The sequence below is a fragment of the Ascaphus truei genome, chromosome 1, assembly GCF_040206685.1.
Source record: "Ascaphus truei isolate aAscTru1 chromosome 1, aAscTru1.hap1, whole genome shotgun sequence".
NCBI lineage: Eukaryota > Metazoa > Chordata > Amphibia > Anura > Ascaphidae > Ascaphus > Ascaphus truei.
In genome coordinates, this window is record NC_134483.1 from 403,020,719 (window position 1) to 403,038,086 (window position 17,368).

At 42.6% G+C, this 17,368-nt stretch overlaps 1 protein-coding gene across 3 annotated transcripts in view; it reads right to left on the reverse strand.

The window, feature by feature from the left end:
- The window catches only part of LOC142502068 (uncharacterized), a 142,157-nt gene that overhangs the window by 38,848 nt on the left and 85,941 nt on the right, over positions 1-17,368 (reverse strand). For all 3 annotated transcript variants that reach the window (XM_075612893.1, XM_075612879.1, XM_075612885.1), the window contains 4 exons: positions 8,971-9,035; positions 8,590-8,696; positions 7,715-7,820; positions 6,594-6,693 (listed from right to left, as the gene is read on the reverse strand). In XM_075612893.1, coding sequence (XP_075469008.1) covers positions 6,594-6,693; positions 7,715-7,820; positions 8,590-8,696; positions 8,971-9,035 — 378 coding nt within the window. The remainder of the gene's footprint in view (positions 1-6,593; positions 6,694-7,714; positions 7,821-8,589; positions 8,697-8,970; positions 9,036-17,368) is intronic.

The following is a 17,368-nucleotide window of genomic DNA, read 5'->3' on the forward strand; positions in this document are numbered from 1 at the left end:
GATCCCAACATGTGTCCATCTCAGGCTCTAACTCCAACCCCCTGGATATCACCTGTGGTGTCCCGCAAGGCTCTGTTCTGGGGCCCCTACTCTTCTCAGTGTTCATTAATGATCTTCCCACAGCTTGTAAGGAAGCCTCAATACACATGTATGCAGATGACACAATCCTGTATGCACACAGCCATAGCCTCTCTGACCTTCAACACATACTTCAGTCTGACTTTTTGAGACTCGAAAACTGGATTTCCCAAAATAAACTGTTTTTAAACACTGACAAGACTGTAACAATGGTATTTGGGACCAAGACTAAATTTGTAAAGCTTCCAGTGACTGAGCTCCTGATTAGGACCAACGCTAAAACCACCCTAACACCTGTCACTAGTTTTAAATACCTGGGCTTATGGTTTGACTCCCACTTAACATTCGGGATGCACATTGATACCCTGACAACCAAGACCTATGCCAAACTAGGGGTACTTTACAGGAACAAATCCTCCCTAAGTCTCCTGGTCAGAAAGCGTATTGCACAGCAGATGCTAATGCCAATTATTGACTATGGAGACATAGTATATGGCTCGGCTCCTCAAACCCACCTTAGCAAACTTGACACCCTCTACAATTCAATTTGTCGTTTTGTTCTCCAATGCAACTACAACACACATCACTGCGAAATGCTCAAAGAACTAGATTGGTCATCACTAGAGTCTAGGCGCAAAGTTCACCTTTCCTGTCTCACCCTCAAATACTTTCTGGGCAAGCTACCCAGCTACCTGAACAAGCTCCTCACCCCTACCACATGCAGTACCTATCACCTGAGATCAGACTCCAAAAGACTATTCATGGTCCCAAGACTCAACAAAGTATCCGGACGTTCCTCCTTCTCCTTCCGTGCACCCCAAAACTGGAACAACCTACCAGAGACTCTCATATCCACCACCAGCTTAAGTTCTTTCAAATCTAAGGCTGTCTCACACTTTAATCTGGTCTGTAACTGTTTCATAAGCTCATAATATATATTTTCTTTAACTGTGCATGCAATGTCTTGTATATAAATGTATACCTTGTTCATTTATGTAACTGTATTTGTAACCATGTATTATTTGTTTTACTCTGTGCCCAGGACTTACTTGAAAACGAGAGGTAACTCTCAATGTATTACTTCCTGGTAAAATATTTTATAAATAAATAAATAAATACTGGTCCAGGGACGTTGCAAGGACAGTGTTGTAAGTTGCGACAAGACTGTTTGAGTCTAAGGTGGGTGGTAGTAAGGAAAACTAACTTTAGGCTCGATTCCAAGGACTGAAGGTTAATGGAACACAGATTTCAAGTATAGCAAGTAGAAGTTGACTGTGAAGAGTGTGTGAGATAACATGTGATGAGATTATGGTCGGAGAGTAGGAAAGTAGAGATAGAGAAATTGGATAAGGAAATGTTGTTTGTGAAGATGAGGTCAATGAAGTCACTGTCTTTGTGAGTACTGGAAGCAGTCCGTTCGAGAAGACCAAAGGAGGAGGTGAGAGAGAGTAAGCGAGATGCCCAAGGGACAGGGGTCATCAGTGTAAAAGTTGAAGTCTCCTAGAAGGAGAGTAGGTGAGTCAGAAGAGAGGAAGAAGCAAAACATGGATTTAAAGTCAGAAAGGAAATCAGAGTGTGCGCATGTAGTTAAGTACACGTGTAGATGACAGCAATACACAGAGAGCGGACAGAAAAGGTGACTAGTATGGGCCTCAAAGTATGAGAATGTCAGGGAAGCAGGTGTAGGTAGGGGCTAAAACTTACATTGAGAAGAGAGACTAGGTGTGTGTGTGTGTGAGAAGGAAAGACCTGGTGATCGGAGACAGAGGCGGCCCCTCCACCTCCCCCCTCCCCACCTTCTTTCTCTTTTTCTAGCCTACTTTTCGACTGATCCCTTAATTACCTCACCCCCGCCCCCCCTGAGCTGTTTAAGCCCAGTTGTTAAGGAATGAGAGTCGGCCATTCCCCCCTCTCTCCCCCCCTTCCTCCTTTATTATCAGTCGAGGCCCACTATGTGGCCAAGAGGCTTCGCCGCATTCGGAGATGTTCTATCCTGTCTTTCCCAAATGTTTGAAAAACCATGTGTATTAGGCTATGTATAAACTATGACTTGTTGTATAACTACTTTTGCCTAATAAAAACGTCAAAAAAAAAGGGAGAGAAGCAGGGGGAGAGCCGGGAATACAGTAGTTATCAGGTTAGAAGGGTTGGAGCTTTTAGATATTACAAATGAGAAGGTTTGCAGTCAAGAGCAAGACCAAGTGGGGACATGGGAGGGGCCATGGTTTGGATACATGTCTCCAGAAGCCAAGAGAAACAGGACGGCTAGGGACAGGAGGTGATAGGAAGACATATAGGAGCATACTGTATACTCTTACAAGTTCTGTGGTAAGTGTACTGTCATAAATCTACCACACAAATACCCAGAGGGATACAAAATTGAATTAAATTATTCCTCTGTTTATCACAGTGTGCACAGCCAGCTCTTAAAACATAGTAGGATTGGCAGTCTATCTCCATAATATTTCAATCCAGTCGTTGGTTCTAAAACTCAATTTTCTTTAGAAATGTACTGTAGGACTTTTGAGATTCAACATAAGGATTCAAAACTAAAAATCAATGGCTGAAGCGAAAAGCCTTGGTGGAATGGAGTCAGGTAGACGATACTGCCATATTTATTGTATTTGTAAAATGTATTAAAAATATAAACAATAAGAATATTAATTTATTCTATACAAATCACAATTGATATGAGACACGTCCTTCGTTTTAAACCGTTGTTTGTACTACATTTATAATTATATTGATCCAGGGAAAGAAAAACAAAAACACTATACAGTAAATTATTTGGCAATTACAAGGAAAAAAAGCTTTGAGTCAGATCATCAATATTATGCCCAAATATGACCCTCTGCTCCATATCCCTGTACACCTTTCCTTTCTAAAAAGATATGCAATCTTTCCTTAAACATATCTTCTAAATCTACCATCACAGTCTTCAACGATAGTAAAATCCACCTTATTGCATTGAACCTTAGTCTTTTCTTCTGGTGACATCTCCTTTACTCATGGGATGGATACGTAAATTGTATTGTCCTTGGAGTAAAAAAAAACTTTGTTTTGAGATTAATATGTTTGTAAATAGTAATCATATCCCATCTTTTTATTTGTGAACAATACCAATTTTGATAGTCTTTACTTCTGATTCAGACAGGTGCAAAATTATGCTCGGTTCCCACATCTATCCTGTGTTTTATGCATGATAATATCCTAGCAGCTGTGGTAGCTACTGATGGACATTGAGCACTATTGCTAAGTCTGCTGTCTATACAGGAAGTACTCCAAAATCGTTCTCCATTGAGGATTAATTGAATTTTGTCTAAGTCCTTCTTCAGAGAAATTCCACCCAGTTCTGATTTTACAAGCGTAAAGTATCAATTTCCTCTTTTTTTTTTGCAGCAGCAGCATTGGAATATGATTTTACATGAAAAATACTGGCATGAAAAAAGGTAAATATCTCAAGAACCAGTTAGTCCCCAGGGCCAATGCTGCAGGGCGTGTCTCATATCAATTGTGATTTGTATAGAATAAATGAATATTCTTATTGTTTATATTTTACAAATACAATAAATATGGCAGTAACGTTTACCTCACTCCATTCCATCAAGGCATTTCGCTTCAGCCATTGGTTTTTAGTTTTGGATCCTTATGTTGAATCCCAAAGGTCCTACAGTACAATTTCTGAGCACATTCACATGTCTTAGAAAGGTCTGCAACCCTGCCTTTCAACCATTATCACCTAACTTACAGTGCTTCCACTGCAGCAAGGGATTCTGGGAAATTACATGCAAATGAGAACACAATGGGTCACTTTTTGCCTGAAATCCACTTACATGGAACCCATGGATTTCAGGCAAAAGGTGACACATTGTGTGCTCATTTGCATGCCATTTCCCAGAATCCCTTGCTGGTCCGGCAAGCATTACATTCTCACGGTGGTGGATTTTGCCCCCCGGTACCCTGAGGCTGTGGCACTTGCCACCATTGAAGCAAAGGCAGTAGCAAAGGCTTTGATTGTGATTTTTACTAGAGTAGGATTTCCCAGTGAGATTCTGACTGATAAAGGGTCATAAATCATGTCAGAATTGTTATAGTGTCTCTGGGATTCGTGCAGGGTGAAGCACCAGCGCACGACCCTTACCACCCCTAGATAAACGGTCTATGTGAGAGGTTCAATGATACCCTGAAGCAGATGTTTCGAGCTTTTATAGAGGCTTTGAGCTTTTATAGAGGCTGAAGGAACAGACTGGGTAAGCAAACCGCAACTGCTGCAGGTGAATCTCCCAGAGGTACAGCGAGAATCTACTGGCTTCTCTCCCTTCAAGCTTCTATATGGTCGCAGGGTATGGGGACCCCATGACTTATTCCGTGAGGGATAGGAAGGGGAGACTACCAATACTAATGCTTCTGTGCTGAAGTATGTGGTAGATCTCAGGGACCGGTTAGAAATGCTTATGGGGTTGGCACAGGACAATCTCAGGGAGGCTCAGACCAAGCAGAAGACTTGGTATTATCAGAATGCCCGTAGCAGACCATTCCTCCCTGGGCAGCAAATGCTTGTTCTGAAGCCCACAGAACAAACTAATGGTTGCCTGGTCTGGACCGTATACGGTACTTAGGGGGATGAATGAGTGCAACTATGTTGTGCAGCTAGAGGGAGAGACAGGTAGAAATAGGACTTATCATATTAATATGCTTAATGAATACTTTCAACAGAGTGTGGCATCAGTGATGGCTATCTGTAGCCCACCGGCGAGCAATGCTCTGCCTGACCTCCTAGGGGAATCTAGGCAGGGGGGCACAGTAGAGCAGGTTGAGATGGGGTCTCAGCTCAGTGCACAGCAGAGGGTGCAGCAAAAGCTATGTTAGAGCAGCATAGGGTCTTGTTCACAGATAAGCCAAGCAGGACACATATTACTGACCATCCAGTGGACACTGGTGATCAGAGACCTTTGTATAAGCATGCCTTTCAGATATCAGCAGGGGTAAAGGGCAGAATAGAGAGGGAAGTGGAGGAGATGCTGGCCTTAGGGGTAATTGCACCGTCCCAGAGCCCTTGGGCTTGTCCGGTAGTCCTGATACCTAAGAAGGACGGAACCACTCGGTTCTGTGTGGACTACCTACAGCTCAATGCTCAGACGGTGTCAGATGCTTATCCCATGCCCCGCATGGATGAGCTCCTAGATGAGCTTGCAGGCTCAGGCAAAGTACCTGCCAACTATGGATTTGTTTAAAGGTTGCTGGCAAATCCCTCTGACCCAGGAGCCTAGGGAGAAGTCAGCATTTCTCACTCCAAGTGGCCTATATGAATTTTTAGTGATGCCATTTGGTATGAAAAATGCCCCGGCTACTTTCCAACGCCTGGTCAATAGGTTACTGGAAGGGATGAAGAGTTACGCAAGGGCATACCTGAACGATATTGCTGTGTTTAGCAATACATGGGAGACTCACTTGATTCATGTAGCAGCGGTGCAAAGTAGGATCAGGGAAGCAGGGCTTACACTGAAGCCTACTGTACAAAGTGTCTAATGGGTATGGTCGAAGTGTTATACGAAGGGCACAGAGTGGGTGGAGGGCATCTGAAGCCAGAACCAGCTAAAGTAGAAGCTATAGTTCAGTGGCCAGTTCCTAGAACCAAAAAGCAGGCCATGACTTTTTTGGCACCGTTGGCTATTACAGAAATGTTGTCCCCCAGTACAGCGCCCTTGCTAAACCCGACTGAATTGACTCAGAAACGACTCCCGGGTCTAGTAGCCTGGTCTCCTGCCTGTGAAAAAGCTTTTTAGGCATTAAAGACAGCACTGCTGGCTGCACCAAGCAGTTTCTTGTGCAGACCAATGACTCCGACTATGGTATCGGTGCTGTACTCAGCCAGGTAGGCAAGGAAGACGGTGAACACTCCATTGTGTACCTGAGAAGGAAGCTCCTACCCAGGGAAGTGGCTTATGCCACAATTAAGAAAGAATGCCTGGCCATAGTATGGGCTTTAAAGAAATTGCAGCCCTATCTGTATGGCAGGTCATTCACTATGATCGCTGATCACCCCTTGCACCCATTAGAAAGTGTGTTTTCCAAGTGTTCTCTCAAGGTTCTAAAGATTCTCAAAGTTTTCTCCAGATGCTAGGATACAAAATTTCAAGTCTCCAGCAAGAAAAAGGCTGCTTCAACTAAAGCTGCCTGGAATATTTTATGTCCTGTTTTTGCAACTGTTATCAGGGGGAAATCTTTATTAGGATTCCCTGCACCTAGAAGAGTCTAGCTTTGTATCCCAGTCCCAAGTAAGTGTGTTTTTTGTCTGTATTTTGTGTAACATTGTGTGTTTGCCTTTTCCTGTGAATAAATTTACAATTTATTTCATTATCTTGTTTTGCTCAATGTATGATCCCGATAAAAAGGTGTAAATTTCCTGGTTTCCCGTGACAGTGTAAAAATCCTACTTTAAGATTAACGGAATGAGAAGGAAGTAAAAACATTTTTTTTAATAGAGTTACAAGCGCAAACAAAATGTAATTTACCCATTCCAGTGCCCGCCGGTGCAATCTCTCTTGAAAAGATTTCTAATGCCTTTTTCTGCCTGTGATGCACAGCAAGCCAAATGACAGCTTCTCGAGCAACCTTAAATGTGTAAAAGCTAATCACTTACAGTGTAATACAGACAATAGGAAATACATAAAATTGAAGATAAGTGATATAAGTAAGTAGGTTTGAGTGAGAAAGAAAATGCTAAGAACTCTCAGCTAGCATTGCACAACTGATCCTGCAAATGCAGCACATACTGCACATGTACCTCTAACGCTTACGCTGCCAGAAAGGCCCGGCATAACAATGCGTTGCTGACAGCTCTAACAGGAAAGTCGTTAATATGCTTTCTGAAGCCAGTGTGTGCTCATTTGCATGTCATTTCCCAGAATCCCTTGCTGCAGTGGAAGCACTGTATACTGGGTGATAATGGTGAAAGGAAGGGTTGCAGACCTGTCCAAGACATGCAAATGAGCATACAGTAATATTTCCATTTGCTATATATATATATATATATATATATATTTTTTAATGCATTAGTACATGTTACTATTACTGTTATATGAACAAATGGCAAATGTAACCATTAAATATTTAAAAATTGTAACATTTGGAAATATTTTTAATAGTTGTATTTTTTTTAGGTTGATGTAAACAAATTTGGAATTATGCTGACTTTGTGAAAAAAGGATCTCCTATCACTACAGTCATGCCAAAAAGACGTGTAAAATATTTGACATATTTGCAATATAGGAAAATTTGGGGCATTCGTAACCTGTGAAACATGTAAAAATTACTTACTTTGTGATTAAGATTTGCACAGAAAAACTACACAAAAGTAGTAGTTTTTGCAGCAACTTTTGAAAAGTTTACCATTTTTTGTGACATTATGTTACAAAACTGTGAAGTTTCCTTATGTATGAAGAAAAAAAGTGAAACGAGCTTTCACAATTCTATAATTTTCTTAAAACGTTGGTACTCTAAGCACACTGTGAATATCTATATACATTTCAAATACAAAAAGGTATCTATACTACTGATACTATAACTTCGGGGTGCAAGAGCTAAATCTGGAAGAAGCAAAGTCTGTCTATAGTAAGAAAAAGATCTTTCTTACTTGTATTCCTTTGCCATGTGGTCCATATGAATCTTCTGCACCTAGAATTTGTACATTTACTTCACTGTAATCGTCATAGCCAAGCTGTGTAAACATATCCTGAGTTCTAGAAAACAGAAATCCAGATTGAATTTGTTTTATAGAGAAGTTCAGGTTGGTTTGGTAAGCGTTATCTCTTCGTAACGATGATCAGTTTAATGTCGCTCCCTCCAACACAGTCTAGATTGTTGGGTAGGGGCTCGCTAACCACAATGTTAGTTTTATGTTAGGTTTGCACACGGCATCATTTCCTTGTATTAAAATTGTCTGTATAGTTGTATTGTAATGTCATTGGCATAGAGAAAAAAAATATTATAATATTAATCTGCTATGCTCAGAAATTAGCATTTTGTAAACAATTTACAAATACATCTGACATCCATAAACACGAGCATCATAAAAGTACTCTAGCTTTTTTTCCCAAACATTAAATCCATTTTTTATAAAGTAATGCACTAGGATTGGGCACTTTTTTCTTTATATATATATATATATATATATATTATTTTTTGGGGGGGGTTTCTTTCTCTCAGGGTTTGCATAACTCAAACTTTATGACGGTGAAATCTGTAAAGAAAAACTGAATGTTGTTTAAGTGGGCTGCAGTTTACCCCAAAATACTTTTGGAAGAACTGCCCTTTTAACATTTACGGTGCCTTTATGACATGCTGTAAAAATCCTTGAGCCATCAGTCTGCTGTGAACAGAAAATGAAGACTTCCTCTTCTGCAATGTCAGAGGCGAGTCACTGCGGTCCTGATGCAGGAAAAAGGTGAATACCTCTGCTACAGGTTTGCACAACCTGTACTTATCTAAAGTATCACTTAGTGTACACACCTTCTCAGAATGCTTTCAGCTGTTCGCCTTCCTTTTTCCGCTGCATTTGGTCCTCCCACGGGGCAGACAGCTGTGGCTCTGAATCCATCAAGATAAGTGGCACACACCTGGTCACGAAATACTTTATTTAAGAAATGTATGAGTAACCTATACATATCATGAACATTTTGGAGCCAGGAGTTGCATTGGGGCTCTCCGCCTGAAGGGCAGAGAATTACAGTACAAAAAGCTCTCCAAGTCCACTGTTTGTTATTTTTGTTTATAAGGCAGTCAAAAATGTTTTACTATACAATAGAACTATGTTAAGCATATTATGCGCATGTTCAAACCACAGAAAAATTGTATTGTCTTAGGAATTTGATTTAAAAATCAAAACAAAACCTTATAAAGTGAAGAAGGGGGTACTCCTCGTGCTCCATGGACACTAACTGCTCCACCCTCAGCATCTACAGTAAAAAAAATAAATGAAAGGAAATAGTAATATAGCAGGTTTTATTAAATACACACAAGTCACTGTGATTATCACTATTATACCATAATGTGCAGACACAGATGAACCCCCAGGCCACATATTGTTACTTTTGCAATACTGTACAGCAGGCCTGCACAACTCCAGTCCTCGAGGGCCGCAAACAGGCCAGGTTTTCAGGATATCCCTACTTCAGCACAGCTGGCTCAATTAGTGGCTCAGTATGACTGAGACACTAATTTACACTTTCTCACAACCCAGGGGGAGCATGTGGGAAAAAAAACAACAAAGAAAACACACTAAGTGCGAAAACACACTAAGTGCGAAAACACACTAAGTGCAGACAATAAAGTACAATGGTGAAGCTTGAATTCAAACCTGGCTCCTATGTGCAGCCTACTCAGGATACTCCTGACGGAGCCAGCCATACCACTGGCGAAACGCGTAGAGTGGACCCGCCCAGGAACTGAGAGGATTGGTGCTGCAAGCTATCAATCTGGAGCCGTAACGGAAGTGACGCGACGGAACTGATCGTGCACACCGGAAGTGACGTATCGCGCCGGAGAAACTGCTGGAGGTGATCCCCACACATTATGGTGGAGAGGGGACCACAGAAAGCCTGTTGTGCAGGAACTTCGAGGCGTAGGCGGTGCGGTGAGCTGCGGCAACCATCACTTACACTCCTATTCACTTTTAGTGACAAACGTTTATATTGTATTTCAAAATTGTAAGTCCACATTTTTAGCATTCCATAAAATAACCTTTTGTATCATTGATCTGCACCATGGAGGTTTTTCTTTATTTCTCCATGTACCTTTGCACCTGACCTCTGAGCCCGAGTTGCTTCCTGTCTGTGTCCAGAAAGACCCACCAGATTCCACCCATCCTGTCACTGCCCTTATCCTACAAACATCTTGTGAGTAGGCTGCACATAGGAGCCAAGTTTGAATTCAAGCTTCACCATTGTACTTTATTGTCTGCACTTAGTGTGTTTTCTTTGTTGTTTTTTTCCCCACATGCTCCCCCTGTGTTGTGAGAAAGTGTATCGATCATGTGGGACCAGCCAAGACAGTCCCTTCCAGAGGGTTTGAGCAGGGGGTTACAACTTTTATTATATATTTCTTATAGTTGCACTATTTATAGTCACTTTAAGGTTTAACACTATTATATGTGTATTATTTACTCACTTAATTATTAGTGAACACTAGTATCTTATTATACCTGTTTTTTCACCATCACTTTGTCACATGAGACACTAATTTAGCCAGCTGTGCTGAAGTAGGGATATCCTCAAAACCTGGCCTGTTTGCGGCCCTCGAGGACTGGAGTTGTGCAGGCCTGCTGTACAGTATTGAATTGCACTGCTATCTCTTATTGAGATAGAAATATCTAAATAAATAAAAAATAGCATTCCGTGTCTATTGTCAATATTTCTCCTTTCATCATGAAGCTCCCTAAAAAATAAATGTAGAAGTGTACAGGTTAAGGTGTCGGCAAGGCCTCCAACAAAATTTTGGGGGCCAAAACAAACTTGAACAATGGGGCCCCTGCAAATGTTATGACAAACACATTCGGTCCACTGTGCCTCGTCGTGTCCCTTTGTCCCCCCTCTTCCTCATCATGTCTCTCTCTAACGCCCTTTTAAGCCATTCCATCTTTTTTCCCCTTCTGGGTCTCTGTTCTCCCTTCCTCTCATGTATTTCTCTTCTTAACCCCGCTAGTCTTTCTCTACTCTCCTGCCCCCAGCATGTCTCCATTCTCTCCCCCCCAGCATGTCTTCCACTCCTCTCCCCCCCAGCATGTTTCTCTTCTCTCCGCCCCCGGCATGTATTTCTCTCCTCTCCCCCTCCAGGCAGGTCTCTCTCCTCTCCCCACTCCAAATGTCTTTCATTCTTTCCTTCCACTAATAGGGTTCGCTATTTCGTTTTAACCTTATCTATTTCTTTCCTCCAATGTCTCTCTCTTTCCTCTTGGCTCTCTTATTTTTCCCCTTCATGTCATTCTCTTTAACCTTCAAGTTTCTCTTTCTCTCTCCTACCACCTCTCCAGCATGTCTTTCTCTCGTCCCCCCCCCCCCCATCCCCACAGCGTGTCTATCAAACCTCACCCCCCAGCACGTCTTTCTCTATCCTCCCCCTTCAGGAATCTCTCTCTCCTTCCGCCACATCATGTCTTTCTCTCTTTTCTCCCTCCCCCCCGCATGTCTCTCTCTCACCATCCCCCCACATGTATTTATCTTCTTACAATGTCCATATCATTCTCTGTCTGTTCTACCCTCACGTATTTATCTTATTTCCCCCTCATGTCTTTTTTCCTCCCTCTCCAGGAGGGACAGGAAATAAAATCTTTTGAGCATATAGACAAATCTGGCAGTGATTTCGTAAAGGTTGGGTGAGTCGCGACCTCACCGCTCCTCTCGGGTCCATCTCATCAGGCGGCGTCACTTCCGGTTCCAGTCACGGCCGTCAACAGCCAAAAGGAGTGGCTTTTCTCCGTCTTCTCTTTCTGCCTTCTGAGTCACTGGTACGCTATGCAACTCTACGCGTTTCGCTGCAACACGTAGCTTCGTCAGGAGTCATCTGTGTGTTATATGCTCGAAAGATTTGATTTCCTGTAAACCTCGATTCTGAAGGGTTCTTTTATTAATAAAAAGTGTATTTATATATCAATACCATCTGCACGATTTCTATTCCTTTCTCTTCACTGAGAGCACTTGGATTTCCTGATACCACATCTGCAAAATTGCCACAGATTTGGGATATGTTTGATAACACCACTCCATTGTGAGTATAACAATTGGAGGGCATTACACTGCGTGGACATCACCTTGTTTAAACAATACTGCCCTATGTCGTTTCTCATTTCTTTCTCCCTGGGTATGTCCTACGCTCCCCTGTTGTTAGTGAATTCGTTTGGAAGAGGCAATAGGAACTTGTCTCTATTTCTAAGGGTTTGAGTGGAGGAACATACTGGTTATTTATTGTTATATATATATATATATATATATATTACTATTCACTCACTTATAGATATTTGATTTGTTTTTCAACACTTGTTTGGTGGCTGCTATTCAGCCTAATAATATTCACTAATTGTTACAATGTAATTATTGGTAGAGTAGAGCGCCACCTTGGTTTTTCTGATTCTCATTGTCCCGCCCTGTTGGCAGCCCTGGGTGTCCGTCTCAATTACTCAAGCTAACAGGCTAAATTACATTCTTACGTAGGATTGCCAGGTGTCCGGTTTTGAGCCAGATAGACCGGTGTTTGCCACTTCATCCACTAAAAAATGAGAGGTAATACCGGACATCTATGTATCCAGTATTACCTCTCTGAACGTGCGACGGGCAGTGCGAGTGCGGAGTGCAGCAAGGAGCAGAGTAAGATGCGCAAGTGCGGCCGGAAGTGGACTGAAGCGTGCGGCAGCGAGCGGCCAGCAACAGAGTAAGACGCAGCCAGTTGCAGTGCAGGTTAGAGCGGAAGAGGGCAGCGTGACACCTGATGATGATGCTGAGGGTGGCATCTGTCAGAGGATGGCGTGGGCAGAGCCCCCCTTTCCCCCCTCGTGGGACCAGCAATATGTGACCTGCGACTGCAGTGACAGCTTCCAGTGCCATGGTCTGCCAGGAGGACCTCCAAAGGTAAGACATTTTGATAGCAAGGGGAGAGGGTGATTAGGGGTCAGTGGTGGTGAGGAAGGAAGAGGGGGCGGTGGTGAGGAAGGAGGATGAGGAGGGGGTGGTGGTGTGAAATGAGGAGGACGAGGAGTAGTAGTAGACTAGTAGTGGTGGTGTGAGAGAAGGATGAGGAGGATGGTGGTGTATGAGGAGGATTGTGGAGGATGATAGTGTATGAGGAGGATGGTGATGTGAGATGAGGATGGTGGTGTGAGAGGAGGATGGTGGTGTATGAGGAGGATGGTGATGTGAGATGAGGATGGTGGTGTGAGAGGAGGATGGTGGTGTATGAGGAAGATGGTGGTGTATGAGGAGGATGGTGGTGTATGAGGAGGATGGTGGTGTATGAGGAGGATGGTGGTGTATGAGGAAGATGGTGGTGTATGAGGAGGATGGTGGTGTATGAGGAGGATGGTGGTGTATGAGGAGGATGGTGGTGTGAGAGGAGGATGGTGGTGTATGAGGAGGATGGTGGTGTATGAGGAGGATGGTGGTGTGAAAGGAGGATGGTGGTGTATGAGGAGGATGGTGGTATATGAGGGGGATGGTGGTATATGAGGAGGATGGTGGTGTATGAGGAGGATGGTGGTGTATGAGGAGAATGAAGAGGATGGTATGAGATGAGGAGGATGGTGGTGTGAGATGAGGAGGATGGTGGTGGTGTGAGATGAGGAGGATGGTGGTGTGAGATGAGGAGGATGGTGGTGTGAGATGAGGAGGATGGTGGTGTGAGATGAGGAGGATGGTGGTGTGAGATGAAGAGGATGGTGGTGTGAGATGAGGAGGATGGTGGTGGTATGAGATGAGGAGGATGGTGGTGTGAGATGAGGAGGATGGTGGTGGTGTGAGATGAGGAGGATGGTGGTGTGAGATGAGGAGGATGGTGGTGTGAGATGAGGAGGATGGTGGTGTGAGATGAGGAGGATGGTGGTGTGAGATGAAGAGGATGGTGGTGTGAGATGAGGAGGATGGTGGTGGTGTGAGATGAGGAGGAGGAGTAGTAGTAATAGACTAGAAGCGGTGGTGTGAAATGATGATGATGAGGGACGGGGAGTAAGGATAAAGGGAGGGTGAGAGGATGGGGGGGAGGATAAGGGTCGGTGAGAGGATGCAACAATCTTGGAAGTAGTGGGAGAGGAGCATTAAGATCAGTATTGCTCGCCGTGTACAGTATGACTGCAGGTACTATGTGTAATTTATAAATGATCTGACCGTTATGTCCTTTTTAAAAATTTCACTCCCAGTTTGCTGCAACTTCCAGCATTTTTTTTACAAAATAGAATATGAAATGGTGCGAGGGTACTCAATCCCCAGAATTTTTTTTACGAACTAGAATGTGAAATGGGGCAAATTGGTGCACACTTTTTCGATAAAATGACATAACTGTCAGATAATTTATAAATAACATATTTTACCATTGTGTCCAGTATTTTTGGAGAAGCCACCTTGCAACCCTGATCCTTAGCCAGTTACAGACCCCATTCTGGGAAGCTGCTTACCTCAGCTGTAGAAGATTTTAGTCCCATTCATTGAAGTGGAGCTGGACTGTTCTCCGGCTCTGGGAAGCATCTTCACAGCATATTGAACAAGTGCCTGTGTGATCTTGTGTGTCACCTCCGACCGTGCCTCACCTTCCGTGCGTAATATTAGTATTAATGTCACTGAGGCATTTTCCTCTATTAATTGGAAGCTTATATACTGTGCTGTAGGATTCTACTGCTGAAGGAGCTCATAAAGGTCACTGCCGTTTCATTTTAATGCCAATCTCTTAGTAGTGTATGTACAGTATGTACAGTATGTATATCTTTATTTATATAACGCAATCCATGTACATCCTAACTCTTCTCCTGCTTTCCTTGACTCTTTTTCTGCTGTCACAGAGGAGAATGTATCACTACTGATCGCCTTTTCTCCCTCTACCACTTGCCCTCTTGACCCCATTCCCTCCCATCTCCTAAAACATCTTGTTCCTACTATAACCCCTATGCTCACACACATATTTAACACCTCCCTCTATTCTGGTACCTTTCCCTCCTCCTTCAAACATGCAACCGTTATACCATTACTCAAAAACAGCAAGCTCGACCCTACCTGTCTTTCTAACTATCGACCTGTCTCCCTCCTGCCTTTTGCATCCAAACTCCTTGAACGTCTTGTATTCTCTCGCTTGCTCCACTTTCTCAACACCTATTCTCTCTTAGACCCTCTACAATCTGGCTTCCGCACTGCTCACTCGACTGAATCTGCTCAAGGATGTCTTCTCTCTACCCCCTTTGTATCTAAAGCCCTCTCCCACCTTAAACCTTTCTCACTGACTGTACCACACCTCTGAAATGCCCTTCCCCTCAATACCCGACTAGCACCCTCTCTATCCACCTTTAAAACACACTTGCTTAAAGAAGCATATGATTAGCACCGAAGATATTACTAGACTCATGATACATAAAGCTTGGCCCCCTGCAGAAGCACTTACCAAAATGCCCTCCTACTGTTTCTGTACGTTCCTCCTACATACCAATTAGATTGTAAGCTCCTCGGAGCATGGACACCTCTTCCTAAATGTTACGTTTGTCTGAAGCACTTATTCCCATGACCTGTTATGTATATTATATTATTTGTTATTTATATGATTACCACGTGTATTACTACTGTGAAGCGCTATGTACATTAATGGCGCTATACAAATAAAGACATATAATACAATACATAGCACATCACAGCAGTAATACAGGTGACATAATAATATAACACATAATGGGAATAAGCGCTTCAGACATACAAGTAACATTAAGAAAATGTGTCTCTGCCCCGAAGAGCTTACAATCTAAGTGGTAAGTGGTGAGAACTTACAGAGACAGAAGGAGGGTGTTCTGGTACGTACATCTGCAAGGGGTCAAGGTCGGTGGATATGAGATGCATAGTATAAAGATGGGATGCTGCCTGTCCCTGCAGAGTAATGTTCATGAAACTGTTTTAACATATATCAGGATGTGCTCTTGATATGCAATACTTGTTTTTTGCACCCTTTATTTACCATTATTAAAGAAGTAAAAGGAAAGCATCAATAAAGACTGACCACAACACATCAACCAAAGCTTTAGGGAAAACCAAGAGACCATGCGAATACTATGCAGATCTTCCAGTGCTAAATAGTTTTACAGCATTATTGGTTTTCAATGTGCTTAAGTTAAGTACAGTAAAAGGACACATTAAAATTAACACAAAAAGACAAATAGCATGGTAAACAAATGAAAATATATTGGCTTCCCAAATCCTTCTGGTGTACGTGTCAAAGCACTTGAGTCTAAAAATGTTTAAGGAATCTGACTATTCTCCATCTGCTATATTTCTAGTCCAAATGACTATCTGAAAGTTCATGTGAAAGTTCATTTTAAGTTCAAATGTGTTATATCAGGTCTTTTGCAAGGTAAAAGTTCATTAGGAGGTTAATATTCAATTTTTCACTAACAACATAACATTATTGAGCTTTGCTTTATCCAGCTATTTATCAATATAATGTACCTCATCACTCTGGAGCCAAACATTAACATCCATTAACATTGTACGTCTGTCCTATATTGTAATTTTCGTAAAAAATAAAAAAAACGTTTGATGCCTCTAGGCAAGATAGCAATAATTTTATGTATTTGTACATGTAACCCTCTTTCCCTCTAATGTGAAGGGTCTACTAGTGCTGGCGGTACCTGTCGGCTCACATCGATCTGAACCTCCGCTACTGGGAGCCTGGGAAAACAAATATACTGAGTGGCAGCGCCTCCACCTGCACTGGATCCCAATTGTATGGGATAACCCTGAGCAGGAACTATTAATAACAGTCCACAGATTATAATAACAATAATAACCTTTACTGTGAGGAATAACCATAAACCACATAAATGCAATAGCAATACTAATGGTTGCAGCTACCTTACCGTTCAAAGCGTTGTCCCACCACCGTGTACCCCCACACCGTGTCCACAGTACCAGAGAAGTCCCTTGGTCACTTCACCCAATAAGTGTCCCCAAAAGATGCCCATCCCTCTAGGCGTGATCAGCACCTTACTGTACAAATGTTGGTGCACGTTTGGGTGAACGGTACCTGTGGAAAACTTTCATATCTTCACAAACTTTTCCCCAAAGTGAATGCCTAAAATTCACCAAACTAGCAAATTTATGTGACGTTTTTGTTCACCTCTATTGCTAAAATGACTGAATTAAATATGTGATGTAATAAGCAAGCAACGCTGGACACATTTTCAAATACACAAACCCAAACTGCATCTTGTTTTCCTACAATATTGACCACGCTATACCTATTAAAGAAATGTTATGCATACTTTTACAAAGGAATACAAAGCAAACTCATGTTACACTAAGACACCTACTAACTAGACCTTCTATTCTATTAACATACTGCAGGGATACGCAAACTTCCTGCGCTGCACCTCCCCTGCCTGCTCTCCTCCTCGGTCGCTCCCCCCCCCTTACCTCCAATGAAGCTTCAAATGACGCTGCGGCGTCATTTCACGTCACGTCTCCATGGTAACGGTCGTCATTTGACGCCACATTGCCATGGAGACGCGTGGTCTGAAGCGGGTAAGTAAATTTACAGAGGCCTCGCACTCTCAGCGAGG